This window comes from Diabrotica virgifera, chromosome 1 (assembly GCF_917563875.1).
Source record: "Diabrotica virgifera virgifera chromosome 1, PGI_DIABVI_V3a".
NCBI classification, from domain to species: domain Eukaryota; kingdom Metazoa; phylum Arthropoda; class Insecta; order Coleoptera; family Chrysomelidae; genus Diabrotica; species Diabrotica virgifera.
The window spans coordinates 256,344,891-256,361,412 of NC_065443.1; the positions used below are offsets into that span (position 1 = coordinate 256,344,891).

Sequence of the window (16,522 nt, forward strand, 5' to 3'; positions counted from 1 at the left end):
CACAGCTACTTCTTTTATTATTTTTTGACTCTTGGAAATCTTAGTTTTAAGTCATTTAAATGTAAGTTGATGAAGTCATATTGATGGATGCGATGGAGAAAAAAAAACAACTACTTTGCTACGGGCACGTGGGAAAGATGAATACAAACACATTGGCATAGATGATGATCTGAAATAAGAATCTCCGAAAGAAAGAAAGAGAAGAAGACCTATAACAACGTAGAATACTAAAATAACAAAGCGATTTTAAAGGGGTAAGTTAATACACAGTTATATTATAATGAGATTAAGGAATCATGGAGATACGGATACAAGGCTGTAACAAAACCGCTTACATGCAGGGCGTTTCATTACTGATTGGAAATATTTTAACTGTAGATTCCTGGGCTCAAAAAATTGAGGTTTAACCCAAATCACCTAATAGGTTTAACCAAGTTTAACAGAAATAAATCAATTCCATAAATTGCTAAACTCTATCATAGTACCAGTCATAGAGATTTTTGTAAATTGAAGCGTTCTGGAGGTATTTAAAAAAACTGATTACAAGACGCCATATTCAAAGAGCTCTAGCTCCCTTAGGAAGCATTTTCGGACTAGCTGTTTTGGGTTGAACCTAAACATTTTGAGCCCAGGAATCTGCAGCAACAATATTTCCAATATTGAAAAATGAAACACCCTGTATACAAAGCAGCTTTTAGTTAATAGTGTAAAACCGGCAGAATGAGTACTTACTTTCTTTGTAAACACATGAAGAGACAAACAATCTTCCTGTCCAAAGTATGTGTTCAGAAGAGGATTCTTCTGGAATGAAAGTTTATCTTCTGTGAGAACTTTTTTTATTCCTTCCCATGGTTCAACTGGTAAAGGTGCCTAAAAATCAATATAAGGTGTAAAAAATTAAATAATTAATATCACCATCTCCATTTATTCCGCAGAACTTTTTTTTCACCCAATTTTGAAAAAATGTGAAACCTTTGAATTATCCACGTCCGTCTGTCCGTCTGTCTGTCTGTGAACACAACTCCTCCTTCATTATACTAGGTAGAATGACAAATCAGGTGTCAAATGAAAGCTTATAATCCAAGGATGGTACTAAAGGTGAGTTTGACCTTGATTGTCTGTCCGTCTGTCCGTCTGACCGCGAATATAACTCCTCCGTCATTATACCAGGTAGAATGATAAATGAGGTATCAAATGAAGGCTTATAATGCAAGGATGATACTAAAGGTGAGAAATTTGGCCTAGGCTGTCTGTCCGTCTCTCCGTCCGACAGAGAATATAACTCCTCCGTCATTATATCAGGTAGAATGAGAAATGAGGTGTCGAATGATAGATTATAATCTAAGGATGGTACTAAAGGTAATAAATTTGACCTACTACTTCCGGTTTTAGAAATGCGACCAGAAGTACTGTTTTAAAGTCACCAGAATAGTACAAGTGGTATATTGTTCGAAGAGCATTTGAAAGACGAGAACAAATATATACTTCCGGTTTCATGACAGTCTATCCGTCTGTCTGTCGTTAGAGTACATAAATAGAGTAGGTGACGTTGGGCATCCCTGTAATAATCCTTTTGTTGTTTTGAAGTTAGCAACTACCTTGTTTCCGATTTTTATATTTACTTCATTTCCACTGTACATGTTCTTGATGGCTGGTGTTAGGTTAGGTTGTATCCCTATTTTAGTCATTGCTTTGTACAGTTCTTTCCTTGGCACGGTGTCGTATGCCTTCCTAAGGTCTATAAACACCATGTGTATATCTTTGTTCTTAGCTCTTTTTATGATCTAGACATGTTTTCCCTGCTGTGAAACATGCTTGTTCTTCTCCGATTTTACCTTCTATATTTTTCTCTATTCTGTTCCTGAGGATCCTGCCATACAGTCTTCCCATTGTAGCGATTACGGTTATTATCCCCTTGTAATTTTTGCAATGTTTTCTGTTTCCTTTTTTGTATATCGATGTTCTGTAGGCTCCTGCCATTGTTTAGGGATGTCCCCTCCATTTATTGCTCTTTCCATGATTCGGCATATCATTCTTCTTAATTTCTGTGTTCTGTATTTGATTAGTTCCGCCACAATTCCTCCTGGTCCTCCAGCTTTATTGTTCTTCATGGAATTTATTGCTTGTTTCATCTCTTTTCTGTTATGAATATTTTTTCTTCCTCTGTGGTCTTCAAATTTTTGTTCGTCTCCATCGATGCTGAATACTGATTTTTGCTCTATCAGTAGATTTTTATAGTGATTCTCCCACTCGTCATCTTGTATGTATTGTATGAAAGTTTTCTCTTTCCTCTTAGTTCATAACGATTTTAAAATTTTCCAGGCTTCTGAACTTCTTGTTCCTCCCATATTCTGTTCTATACTTCTACACGACCTTTACCATTGTTAATTTTTTTCTTTCGTTGTAATAGCCCTAACTTCTCTGTTCTTATCTCTATATTTACGGAGGTCTTGTGGATCTTTTGTGCTTAGGTATTTATGGTACAGTTCTTTTTTTCTTTTATTTTCTCTAAGGAGTCTTCGTGGAATTCCCATTTTTAATTAATTTTTATCTCTTGTATTTTCTATGTCTACTAGCGCTTCCAGACCTGCTTGTATCATGCTTTCTCTTATGTGTTCGTATGTACTGTTGATATTCTCCTCAAAACGAAATTCAACTAGCTTCTGATCTAATCTTCTTTGGTACAAGTTTCTTATGGAGTCGTCCTGAAGTAAGTGTATCTTCAGTCTTTTTTCTGTTGGTAATTCTTTAGGTGGTTCTTGGTTACTCTGTGCACTTTGGTGTACCCATGGTAGTTCTGATCTTGCTATCAGTAGGCTATGGTCGCTGCCGCATTCTTCTCCTCTTTGTACTCTTATGTCCCTTATTCGCATTGTGGTTTCTTTCTTCAGTATAACGTAATCTATTATTGACTTAAGGTTTCTTGTTTCTTGAATCCATCTGTACTTATAAATTTTTTTATGTTCAAAAAAGCCGTTGGTGATTCTGAGTCCGTTCATCTCACATAGTACTGTGAATCTTTTTCCATTGTCGTTTCCAACGTCTTCTCCAAATCTTCTAATTGTTTGGTCATTTTCTTTTTTCCCAACTGTACCATTCAGATCTCTTGCGATGAATATTTCTTTTGTTTTTTTGACCTTTATGATTTCACCTTGTAACGTATCCATGAAGTTTTCCTTTTCCTTGATGTTACTGTCATCTGTTGGACCATATACTCCTAATACAACTATATCTCTGCCGAATAAGGTGATATGGACTTTTATAATTCTTTCATTTATAAGCTCCCATGATTTGATGTTCCGTTTATACTTTTTCTTAATAAGAATTCCTACTCCTGCTTTTGCTCTTTTATCTTTATCAACTCCACTCCATATGTGTATTATATCTCCGATTTCGTCTATGCCGTTTCCCTTTTTCTTAGTTTCACTTATAGTTGTCGACATTCATCTTTATGATTTCTATTAAGAGTTCCTTGTATGTTGTGTTCCATCCTTGAATATTCCATGTTCCATCTTGATTTTTCTCTGTTTCTTCTTTTTTTTTGTCTAGCTGATGTTTTTAACTGGACTCTGAAGATCTATAGCAAAATTGCCCACTCACTCTTAACTCACTCTTAGAGAGGTGTGGATTACCACCCGGGGATATTTTCCGCGACTTTTCATTTTGCCATTTTTCTTCATAATTCCTTCGGTTTTTACATGTGTTCGGTTGTTTAGTCCTGAACGCCATAACACCCATTTAGAGGGCCTCTTGTTCAACCGCCCATTTTGGGTCCGTCGCTGTTTGCAGCCGCCCACTCTGGGTCAGTCGCTGCATATTTAAGTTTATATTTTTGGGTTAATTTCACGAATAAAACATATTGGTAGGTATGCTTTAAATGACCAGATGTTAACATGTTTATTTTATACAGGGTGTCCAGAAACTCTACCGACAAACGAAGACAGGAGATTCCTCAGATAATTTTAAGATAATTTTACCCAAATCACCTAGTCCGAAAATGCTTCCTAGGGGAGCTAGAGCTCTTTGACGATGGCGCCATGTAATTAGTTTTTCTTAAATACTTCCAGAACGCTTCTATTCAGAATAATGAAAATTTGTATATATATTTACTTTCCAGAAATGAATCGATTTAATCTATTGCGAATTTCTGGTACCGGTCATAGGCGTACGTTTTGGGTAGGGCAACGGTTATTTTATCGCATAACTTTTTTGTCTTCAACTTTTAAGCATTTTTGATACTGGATCTAAAAAGTACTCTTACTTTAAGTTGGTAGGACACACCGTTTTCTAGAAAAATCGATTTGAATATTCTTAGTTTAGGGAATTTGAAAAGAAAAATTGAAGAAAGTTAAAAAACGATGTATTTTACCAACTTAAAGCAAGAGTAACTTTTAGTACTCGAATATCTCATAATTGAATAATCTAGTGTCAAAAATACTTAAAAATTAAAGACAATAAAGTTATGCTATAAAATAACTTTGACCTACCCAAAACGGACGCCTATGGCCGGTACTAGAAATTCGCCATTAATGAAATCGATTAATCTCTGGAATATAAATAAATGTACCAGTTTTCATCTTTCTAAATAGTTTTTTTTTATTTTTTTTTGAAATTCAAAGAACGAAAAATTTTCAAATGGATTTTTCTAGAAAACTGTGTACCCTATCGACTTAAAGTAAGAGTACCTTTTAGTACTAGAATACCTCACAATTTAATAATTCAGAGTCAAAAATGCTTAAAAATTCAAGACAAAAAAGTTAGGCGATAAAATATCCGTTGCCCTACCCAAAACGGACGCCTATGACTGGTACTAGAAATTCGCAATGGATGGAATCAATTGATTTCTGAAAATTAAATACGCATACAAATTTTCGTTTTTCTAAATAGAAGCGTTCTGGAGGTATTTAAGAAAAACTAATTACATGACGCCATCTTCAAAGATCTCTAGCTCCCTTAGGAAGCATTTTCGTACTAGGTGAATTGGGTTAAATGTCTTAAAATTATCTGAGAAATCTCCTGTCTTCGTTTGTCGGTAGAGTTTCTGGACACCCTGTATACATAAATTAAATAGATATAAAAAGTATTAAACTAAAATGTAAAACTAAATTAGATCTAGAATATTCGAGATGTCATCGAAAAATCTCGAAACGTCTAGTAATATGTGAAACGTCAGAAAATGTATATAAGCACAGTAAGTTGACAGTTTAAAAAATCAGTAGAAATTGACTTTTTGACTAATCCTGTTGTACAAAAAATAAAACTACCCCGTATAAAATTTGTAAAACAGCATATTTTAAGAAATAAGATATCGAAGAGAATCCAAAAATGTAAAAACGTACAGGATGTCCAATCCTGAATTTCAATTTTCATGATTCAGTTACCTTTAGCTCTCAAGGTTTTTCAAATCCTGATAAAACTAATAAATATTTTTGAAAAATTTAAACGCAAAATGAAAGGTTGCTTTATTACCGAGGATCTAAGGTCCCTTATAATAAACAAAAACTATCTTTTGTATGAGATATTTGAAATTAAAAATCACAGTCATTTTATAGACCCTTTCCAGAGTAGTTAATGTCATCTCTTCTGTAATTATACCTTTCAGTTCTTAAATAGTCTGTGGCCTATTTACTAGCCTTAGATAGTCTGTCTTTGCTTTTAAAATAACCCCATAAAAATCATCTAGAGGTGTCAAATCCGGGGATCCTGCTGGCCATTCAATAACTTCTCTTCTTACAATTCATCATCATCATTCCCTTTGCCTTATCCCTATGCGGGGTGGGCTTCTCTAATTGCATTTCTCCATACAATTCTATCTTGAGCCATATCAATGTTAATCCCCTTTACCAACATGTCCTGCCTTATCGTCTCCACCCAAGTCTTCTTTGGCCTTTCTCTCCTACTCCTTCCAGGAATCTGCACTTCAGCTATTCTTCGTATTGGGTGGTTAACGTCTCGACGTTGAACATGACCAAACCATCTTAACCTATGCTCTCTCATTTTGTCATCAATTGGTGCCACACCTAGACTTCCCCTAATATACTCATTTCTAATTTTATCCTTCTTTGTCACTCCACTCATCCATCTAAGCATTCTCATTTCCGCCCCATTCATTCGCTGTTCCTCTTTCTTTTTCACTGCCCAACATTCAGTTCCGTACATCATAGCTGGTCTTATGGCTGTTTTATAGAATTTTCCCTTCAGATTCATTGGGATTTTTCTGTCACACAACACACCACTCGCTTCTTTCCACTTCATCCATCCAGCCCTAATTCTACTGCATGCATCTCCATCTATTTCTCCATTACTCTGTAATACCGATCCTAGGTACTTAAAACTATTGCTTTTTACAATCATTTCACCATACAAAGATACCATTTTATTTGTAGTAGATCCATCTTTAAATGAACATTCCAAATACTCTGTTTTTGTCCTACTAAGTTTTAAACCCTTTTCCTCCAGAGCTTTTCTCCACTGTTCCAGTTTTTGTTCTAAGTCTCTTTCACTATTTCCTACTAACAAGACATCATCAGCATACATTAAGCACCATGGAATGTTACCCTGTATTTTCGCTGTTATCTGGTCCAAAACTAATGAGAATAAATACGGACTAAGCACAGAACCTTGATGTAATCCTACTTTCACATGAAATTTATCAGTCTCTCCCATACCTGTCCTAACACTAGTCGTTACTCCCTCATACATATCCCTCACAATCTTTACATATTCACCAGGAACTCCTTTCTTATTGAGTGCCCACTACAGAATCTCTCGAGGAACTCTATCATATGCTTTCTCAAGATCAATGAATACCATATGAGCGTTTGTTTCTTTACTCCTGTATTTTTCCATCAACTGCCTTATAATGAAAATTGCATCTGTTGTTGATCTACCCTGCATAAAGCCAAATTGATTCTCGGATATTTCGGTCTCTTCACGTATCCGTCTATAAATTACTCTTTCCCATGTTTTCATGGTGTGGCTAAGCAGTTTTATAGCCCTGTAGTTTATACATTGTTGTATATCTCCCTTGTTTTTGTAAACAGGTACCAGTATACTGCTTCTCCATTCGTCTGGCATTTGTCCAACTTCCATAATTCTATTAAATAGACCTGCTAGCCACCTTGTTCCTGACTCTCCCAATGCTCTCCATACTTCCCCAGGAATATCATCTGGTCCTACCGCTTTTCCATTCTTTATTTTTTGAAGCGCTTGAGCCACTTCCTCGTTGGTTATTTTGGTGACCATTGCTGCTACTGTCTCCGTTGACTCTACAGGCTGTCTGTCAAATTCTTCATTTAATAAGCTGTCAAAGTACTTTCTACATCTCTTTTTGACATCCCTTTCGTGAACTAGTATTTTATTATTTTCATCTCGGATACATCTAATCTGATTAAAATCTTTTGTTTTCTTTGCTCTCTGTTTGGCTATTTTATATCTTCGTTTCGCCTTCCCTAGTATTAAGTTGATCGTATAGGTTTGAATATGCTTCTGCTTTAGCTTTTGCTACTGCTACTTTTGCTTCCTTTTTGGCGATCATATAGTTTTGAAGATCTATGTCCGATCTGGTTTCTTGCCACTTTTTATATAATTTTCTCTTCTCTTTTATTTTTCTTTGTACTTCATTTGACCACCACCAAGTCTGTTTATCCTCAAACTTCTTTCCTGACATTTTCCCAAGTATTTCAACAGCCGACTCTCTAATAATATTGGCCATTTTTCTCCAAATTGTGTTAGGGCTTCCTTTCATGTTCCAGCATATTTTTTCTACTATTCTTTCCCTGAATAGACCTTCCTTCTCATCTTTTAGCATTCACCACTTGATTTTTTGTGGTCTTCTCCGATATTTTTGTTTACTTTCGCTTTTTACGTCGATGTCCAGAACAAGCAGCTTATGTTGTTGGCTTACTGTCTCACTAACTATTACCTTGCAGTCCTTGCATTCACGTATGTCTTCTTTCCTTATCATGAAGTAGTCTATTTGGGATTGATGTTGTCCACTTTTGTAGGTAATAAGCCTCTTCTTACAATTATATATCATAAATATACATATCATAAATGTGGCTTATTCCCAGCAAATATAGTAACTGTAATATATGCATCTAAGAAGAAGTGTTACGTGATGGAACAAAGCGAAGTTTATATCGAGCATAGATAGGTACTCCAAATATTTAGAAACAATCATTTTTATTCCAAAGAGCAAAATCTATATTATATTTATTGTTGGACAGTGTAGGTAACTAAAAACAATATAAAAATGTAAAATAGTTCATATCTACAATTCACACGTAATTTTTGCATATCGACGTAAAGTAAAAAAAATTGAACTCATAAAATTGCGGTCACTGATTTTATAATCGATAATATTTTATGTAAGTGGAATGTCTAATGTGGAATTTTTTATAATAATCATGATGTAGGTACGATGATAGTAAAGAGCGATCCACAATATATCTATCAAAATTATCCGAGCATGTCTTATTTTAATCAGAATTTGTGTCATTGGTTTATAAATTAATTTTGATTAACTTTGTAATTTATTCTTTAACTTTTCAAGTTGAAGAAAAAAAGTTGAAGAATATATATACTTGGGACAAAAAATAATACTAAATAGGGAGATTCAAACAGAAGAAATAAAAAGAAGAAGAAAGTTAGCTTGGGCAGCATTCGGCAAACTGAAATGTATACTCAGAAATCAGCAAATTCAACTAGATCTTAGGTCTAAAGATTTTGATGCATGCATTATTCCGATTTTAGAGGACGTAAGGGAATCTTTAAAAACACCTACAATGTTGGCAAAAAATGAATGGATGAACAAAGAAATTCTAGACTTGATGGAAGTTCGACGAAAATACAAAAATAGAAATATTATCAAATACCGTGAAATTAACAAACTCATAAAAAGAAAAATTAAACAGGCCAAAGAATCCTGGCTCGAGAATTCATGTAAAGAAATAGAAGACCTCCAAAAAAAGCATGACAGTTTCAACCTCCACAAGAAAATTAAATATACCTCCGGAATTAGAAAACAGAAAAATGCTCACGTACTTAAAACCGCAGACGGAAAAATTTGTGATCACGAACAACAGTGCAAAGAATGGGAGAGACACATCAGTGACCTTTTTGACGATGCTTCTCGAGAAAATGCTCCAAATACTATCTGTGACAACCAATTAGACAGAGGTCCCAGTATACTGAAGTCAGAAGTCATAAAAGCAATACAACAAGCCAAAAACAATAAAGCACCTGGACCAGATCAAATCCCTGTTGAGCTACTTAAACTTTTGGATGAGGAAAACATTACCTACTTGACTACTTTCTTTAACAAAATTTACAACGAAGGAAAAATACCAGATGATTGGTTGGAGTCACTGTTTATAACATTACCAAAGAAAAGCAGGCCCACCAAATGCAGCGATTTTAGACTAATCAGTTTGATGAGTCACACACTTAAGATACTTTTACGTATTATACAAAACCGAGTATTCCTTCTGTGCGAAACTAGAATGGGTAATAAGCAATTTCGATTTAGAAATGGCCTAGGAACTAGAGAAGCACTATTTTGTATGCGCGTTCTATTACAAAAAAGTTGTGAATTCCGAAAGAACGTTTATGTTTGTTTCATCGACTTCATTTGTTTTATTCGACCGAGTACAACATGATACACTTTTCGATTGCCTGCAGGCAGCAGGACTTGACCACTACGATATAAGACTGCTGAAATACTTATATTACAATCAAGTAGCCTCTATCCAAATTGGAGACAGTCGTACTGAAAAACTGCCGATAAAACGTGGAGTACGACAAGGTTGTGTTTTATCACCCACCCTTTTTAATCTGTACTCTGAAGAAATCTTTAGGGAGGCTTTGGATGACAGAAAAGAGGGAGTAAGGCTAGGCGGAGAAGTAATCAACAATATTAGATACGCTGACGATACAGCCATTCTTGCTGAAAATTTACAAGATCTTCAGACACTACTAAATCTAGTCAGTGAAGCAAGCTATCGGAGAGCCCTTAAAATCAACATTTCAAAAACAAAGTGGATGGCAGTTGGAAAGATTAATATAGATCAAGGTCAGCTTTCTCTTGATGGAGAGGAGTTAGAACGGGTAAATCATTTCAAGTACCTTGGCAGCTGGTTAAATGTAAATTGTGACTCTGATGAAGAGATAATAACTAGGATCGAAATATCACGGAAGGCTTTTATGACCTGGAAACCAGTTTTATGTAATAGAAACCTGTCGATGAATATTCGAAAGAAGGTGCTGAAATGTTATGTGTGGTCTATCCTATTGTATGGTTGTGAGACATGGACGTTAAAAACCACAATGCTAAACAAAATAGAAGCATTCCAATTGTGGTGCTATCGACGAATCCTAAAGATATCGTGGGTTTCGCACACTTCCAATGAAGATGTTCTTCAAATGATGAATTCGGAACGTCTGCTCATAAGCATCATAAAGAGGAGAAAAACAGAATACTTCGGCCATATAATTAGAGGACCTAAATACCATCTGCTTCGCCTTATAATACAAGGAAAAGTGGAGGGAAAGAGATGGATTGGTCGAAAGAAACTTTCATGGCTGCGTAATATTAGACAATGGTGTGGCTGCACAGTAGAAGAATTATTTCGCGCAGCAGCCGATAGAGAGAGATTTCAGGAAATTGTAAACATGATGGCGGCCAACGTCTGAATACAGACAAGGCACCTAAAGAAGAAGAAGATTATTCCGATATTAACATATGGGGCACAAACATGGACAAACACAAAAAAGAATATGAACATACTCGGAGTCACTCAACACGGGATGGAAAGAACAATGCTTGGCATATCACTTAACCCGGCACCTGCCACGTGGGGTGCTACCAGCACCCCATAACACATTTTTATCAAATATTTGGTATTTCAAGTTTGGTAACGGAGCTGTGCGTCATAGTAGCTTTCTATAATATTATATAGCATAGATGTGTTAGTGTTTGAAGTGGTTATTTAGTGTCATTCTGAACTTATAGCACTAAAATCGAATTGGGGTGTCATCATCTGGCACTTTAAGTTTTAAATTTTTTTTTGTATTTTTGATAAACAGGTCAAATTTACATTTTTAATTGAAATAACTGATTTAAAGTATTAATATAGACCCTATACTCACTAAATATTAATTTTTTTAGACATTTTACTTGACTTCATTTATTATGGCTTGGCACTTCCTAATTTGCTTATAACACCTTTTTCATTTTATTTTTTAACTTTTATAACATATTAATAGCTAATAAGTTAATAAAACATGTTTTTTTATATTCTTGTGTTACTCAACACATTATTTTGTTTCTTAAACAAGTAGATCACAGAAAATTTTTAAGGGGTGCTGTGAGCACCCCACGTGGCAGTTGGCGCCTTGCAAAGCCACGTGGCAGGTGCCGGGTTAAGGACAGGAAAACAAACACAAGGATAAGACAGAAAACCAAAGAAGTCACCGATGTGGTACAAAAATCATTAAAATTGAAATGAGAATACGCTGGACATGTAGCTAGGAACGATCTAAATAAATGGCACAGAACAATTCTAACCTGGAAACCATACCAACACAAAAGATCCAGAGGCAGACCTCCTGTGAGATGGACAGATGATCTGAAACGAACTTCCGGGTAAAATTGGCTACAAGTAGCGTACAACAAAAAACAATGGAAAGGAAGACTTGAAGAGGCTTATGTTCAGATGTGGACGTGAATGGCTAGACGAAGAAGAAGAAGAAGATAGTAAAACATAAAAAACTAGCCAAAACTTTAACACAGAACTTTAACCAAAAAAAAATTAACAAAATAATTGTAAGTAACAATCAATAAAATCAAAGAAGATGCTGTATATTATGTCCACCAGAAACATCTCTGCATAAAGCCGGGTACACATACTGCTGTGTACTCGGCGAGCTGAACTGTATGCGAACGCTATATTCGTATAATTTGTACGGCTGGACGAACCGCTTACGAGCTGTGCATTCGTCACTCTTTACGAACCACGACCTGGCGGTAGTAAATCACGTGTCGTCGAATCGAGATTGTGTGAATCACGTGTTCCTAGAGATAAGAAACGTGATAAACACAATGTTATTAACTTTTATTTTATTGTTGATAAACAAATAATTCCTGCCTTTATTTACATTAAGAACGTGACTTTGAGATCAAATTACACATTAAATGAATTATTTGCATTACACTTCGCACAAGTTGGTTCGTAGTTGGTTCGTGGCTTTCCATGGATTGTGATTAGTTTGCGATGAGTTCCCTGTAATTATCTATTCAGAGAACTGTATGCGAGTATCCTAACAACATAAAACATTCCAGGAATCTACTATCAAAGTTCTATTAATGTTTTAATGTCCTGGATATTCAAGGAATATTCGGTGAACATCTGATTAAATTATTGATGGAATGTTACCACAAGACATTCTATGAACATACTACCAATGTCCTATATTTTAAATGAGGCCATTTACTATTCAATTTGCGTTCATTTTCAAATTTGCCGCGCGTGTTCTATGTAAGTAGGGTCGCATGCCGTGTGGTCATCACATTTTCACATTTCACGATAACCTAAAAATTTATGATTGGATGGAAAATGGAAATTAGAATTAGAATTATATAGTGGCTTTTTTTGCTGTTCTGTATGTTAGCTTTGCTCTGGCTGGATGTCTTTTGTTTAAACAATTATGTAAGTATTATAAAATCCGTTTTCAATTTTCTTTATTCTTTATGAAACTAATCATTTATGCATATTATTATCTGTAAATAGTGCCTATTTATTTTGATGTTTAATTATAAAGAATAGAAAAATTACCATCCATTTTAATTTTTTTAGAATCAGCTGAAAGTGCTCTACAAAAAAACAAGAAGGAAACGTATAGCCTTGGGGCTATGAAAGGCAAAAGAAAGATATATGCAAAAAGTGTATTGGCTAGTTGTAAGAAACTTCACATTGTCGATGCATAATAAGTTATTACTTTATGAACAAATATTAAGACCTGTATGGACTTATGAATGCCCACTATGGGGGTGTACTTACTAGACCAAGTAATTTAAAAATTATACAAAGATTATACAAAATTATAAATTATACAAAATTATACAAAAAAATTTTTAAGAAACGGTTTTCTTTAGTTACGAGTGACTAAAATTAAAAATATTATAAAAAAATCCACTAAAAAGCAAAAAATAAAAAAAAATTAAAAAAATCTAACACATTCGTTAAAGAAAAGCGTGGGGCGAAAACCGTTTATTCGATGAACACGCGTCATGATTCACTGAATTTGTACTCTACGAGCCCCCTAGTGGGAAAGTTTTGGGGTAGTTCTGATTTCTTTCATTATATATGGATTTTGGGCTGCTGAATCCGAATCTGCGGTTTGCGGACAAAATTTCGTGACGGAACATTGAAAAAATCACGAAAAAAGCGAAAAATTCCTGCTTTTTCCCGCTTTTTTGCTTAAATCTCGAAAACTATTAACTTTTAGTAAATGGTGTGTTAACAAAAATTAAAGTACATAAAATTCTCTACAAATATCAGTTTTTACTTTTTTTTCAGATGAACCGTTCGGTCTAAAGTGCAAGTTGAAAATTGCTAATTTTCAACGGTCTCTGTAAAACCCAATTTTACATTCCAAAACTTTATTTTTTATTAGAATGCTGTCATTTGATACATTTCTGCTAGTTTTCTGCACAAGTAGTAAACAGAAAAAAAAGTCGAAATTGTACAAATTCAGTATCACAACACGCCAGACAGGGGGCCACGTTCTGCCAACAGTTGAAGCTTGGATTTAAATTCTTCTGGCACATATTTTACAATATTTTTTACATCATTAGAAAGAATCACTGTTCTGTCTAAGTTGAACAAGATCTCCTCTAATTGATTCACCATTGTTGATGATAGGGCCATTGACTTAATCACTATTTTGGCCAGAGTTCTGTGAGTTCGTACTGCCCTTGTGTAAGCGTGACCAGACATAATTTTTTCGGTTGATTTTGCCGCATATATGGTATTGAAAAGTTCAGCCAATCCACCACCTTGCATAATGTAACCAATTGCCCCCATGCAGGACATCAATAGTGAAATTTTCCGAGCCTTATAACAACATTTGACAGATCAGGATCATCGGGACGACTAGCAAGGATGTCTCTTGCCTTGAGGTAGAGGGGTTGGTCAAATGTCACCAGACATGTAACTTGCTTCAAGGATTTAATTTTCTCTACTCCGTTCAACAATTCTGTAAATATTGTATCATAATCACTTGGAGGAGCGTTGATAAATAGCTGGTAAACAATAAATGTTAGTTCATATGGCATGTTTCTTGTGACAGCTTCCATGAATCCATTCCATCCTAAGAGGCCGGGAATATCTCTACTTTTCCCATAAAGCCACAGAAGATCAGGCACAGATGGAGTCACAGTTTCAGTTGGTGTGAACATTCCCTTCGGATCTATTATCTTGATTTCTGGTAAACCTTGAGATTTTGTCCTTTCAAAATGAATTAGTTGAACAGCTCCCTGACTTGCATAAATCTCAGGCGTGAGTTTCGTTTTTAACCGAGGAATGGATTGGTTAGGTGCTACTGCATATTTTGGTGCAATACAAGAAATGCCACCCATGACGTGAAAAGTGTTGTATCCGTCGATTTTATGTACTTTAAAATCAGCGTTATCTTACACCTGCTGTGTAAAGCACGGCTAGTCAATTTTCTGCAGATCGCCTGCGATTGCTGATTGTTTCAGACAAATAGCTTCTTTATAGGATGAACAAAACCCCAAAGAGGAAACTACATCAACCAATTTTCTTGATCCGTACTTTTTGTAGAGCAACACGGCCAACCCTACAAGGACTGGTGAGACGAATGATCTGGGCCTTACTGCCGCTACAAGACTATCAGCAAGCGCGTTGCTTTTCTTCTTCCAGTTATCATACCCTCACGTTTTTTATGAAGTACAACTTTTTCCATAAATGTACGTAGTGTTTCAGGAATTAGTTCTTCATTTCCTTCTAAAAACTTATCCGGTGGGGGGGTATTCCTGTGTCTCATAAACCTGGCTCCGGACATTCTCAACAATAATGGCAGCAGCCGTCTGAACAATCCGTAGTCTTTCCTCTTTTTCATTTTTTAATGCTTGGTGGTACCAAGCGTCGTTCAAGATTTTGTAACCTGTGTCTTTGAAACAAACGACCGACTTCTTGTTTCGGGACATGGTAATAATTATATCGCTTCCGTATTTTTTGAGTAGATGAGCTTTGGCTGTCTTTTTGTCAGGACGATATTTACCCTTGATTTGGTCGATCAACTCATCGAGCAAAAATTGGTACTCCCCATCCCTATTCTCTAAATAATTGTAAATACCTTCCATTGCTCTTTCAACATCATCGGCAAATGGACCCGACTTTTTAATCTTTTTTTGAGTGACTGGGCGATTGTACAGATTTCTCATGCATAAACTATGATACCGGCAATCAGAGGCTACTAAGTCTGAGACAGGCAAAAGGCGTTTGATTATGGCTTTGCCATACTGATCATCACGTTCTTTTGCTCGTTTTATAACAGTTTCTCTAAATTTTAAAACTCGAACCTGATACACCATATTGCGGTTGGTTGTCTTTTTACTTTGCTGTTCTATAAACTCCAGTGTTATGACGAGACCACACATAAAACATTGAGTTTTGAAATTAAAAGGTGGTGCAGTAGAACGTCTTTGAACTTGCTCCCTATACTCCTCAACTTTCTTCAAGTAAGCGTTAATCATTTTTACATCATTGTAATTTTTACGACCTCACGCTATTAACAGCTTAATTAATCTTACTCTGTCATTAAAAAAAGAAGAAATATTGGACATAATTCTTATTTATTTATAAGTAGTAGAAATGTATTATGTATTTATAATAGGTCTGGATCCCGCGTATGAAAAAAAAAGTTGATTAAGAGCAAGCTGAAAATTTGTTAATAGTTTAAGGGTGTCTAGTCGGATAAACTTTGATATTTGGGAACACTGTAACAGGGGCAGTTTTAATTGTGGAAGAGGTTAAAAATTTGGAACGGTCAGACCACGAAAACGGCACATTTATTTTGTCCGACAGAACAGACTTAAACTCTCCGAACAGAGATTAAACTCTCATGCAAAAATCAGACTACTATATATATCACCTGTCATAATTCCTGTCATTTGACACATTCTACATGTTCCACTCATTAAAACGCCCATTTGGTGATAAATAGCAGTCTGATTTTTGCATGAGGCTTTAATCTCTGTTCGTAGAGTTTAAGTCTGTTCTGTCGGACAAAATACATGTGCCGTTTTCGTGGTCTGACCGTTCCAAATTTTTAACCTGTTCCGCAATTAAAACTTCCCCTGTTCCAGTGTTCCCATATATCAAAGTTTGTCCGACTAGACACCCTTAAGCTATTAACAAATTTTCAGTTTGCTATTAATCAACTTTTTTTTCATACGCGGGATCCAGACCTATAAGAATCTAGGAGAAATTTATCAAAT

At 35.4% G+C, this 16,522-nt stretch overlaps 1 protein-coding gene across 1 annotated transcript in view; it reads right to left on the reverse strand.

Moving 5' to 3' along the window:
• The window catches only part of LOC114330900 (juvenile hormone esterase-like), a 75,659-nt gene that overhangs the window by 42,775 nt on the left and 16,362 nt on the right, over positions 1-16,522 (reverse strand). The window contains exon 3 of the mRNA XM_028280333.2: positions 733-870. Within this exon, the coding sequence (XP_028136134.1) occupies positions 733-870 (138 nt within the window). The remainder of the gene's footprint in view (positions 1-732; positions 871-16,522) is intronic.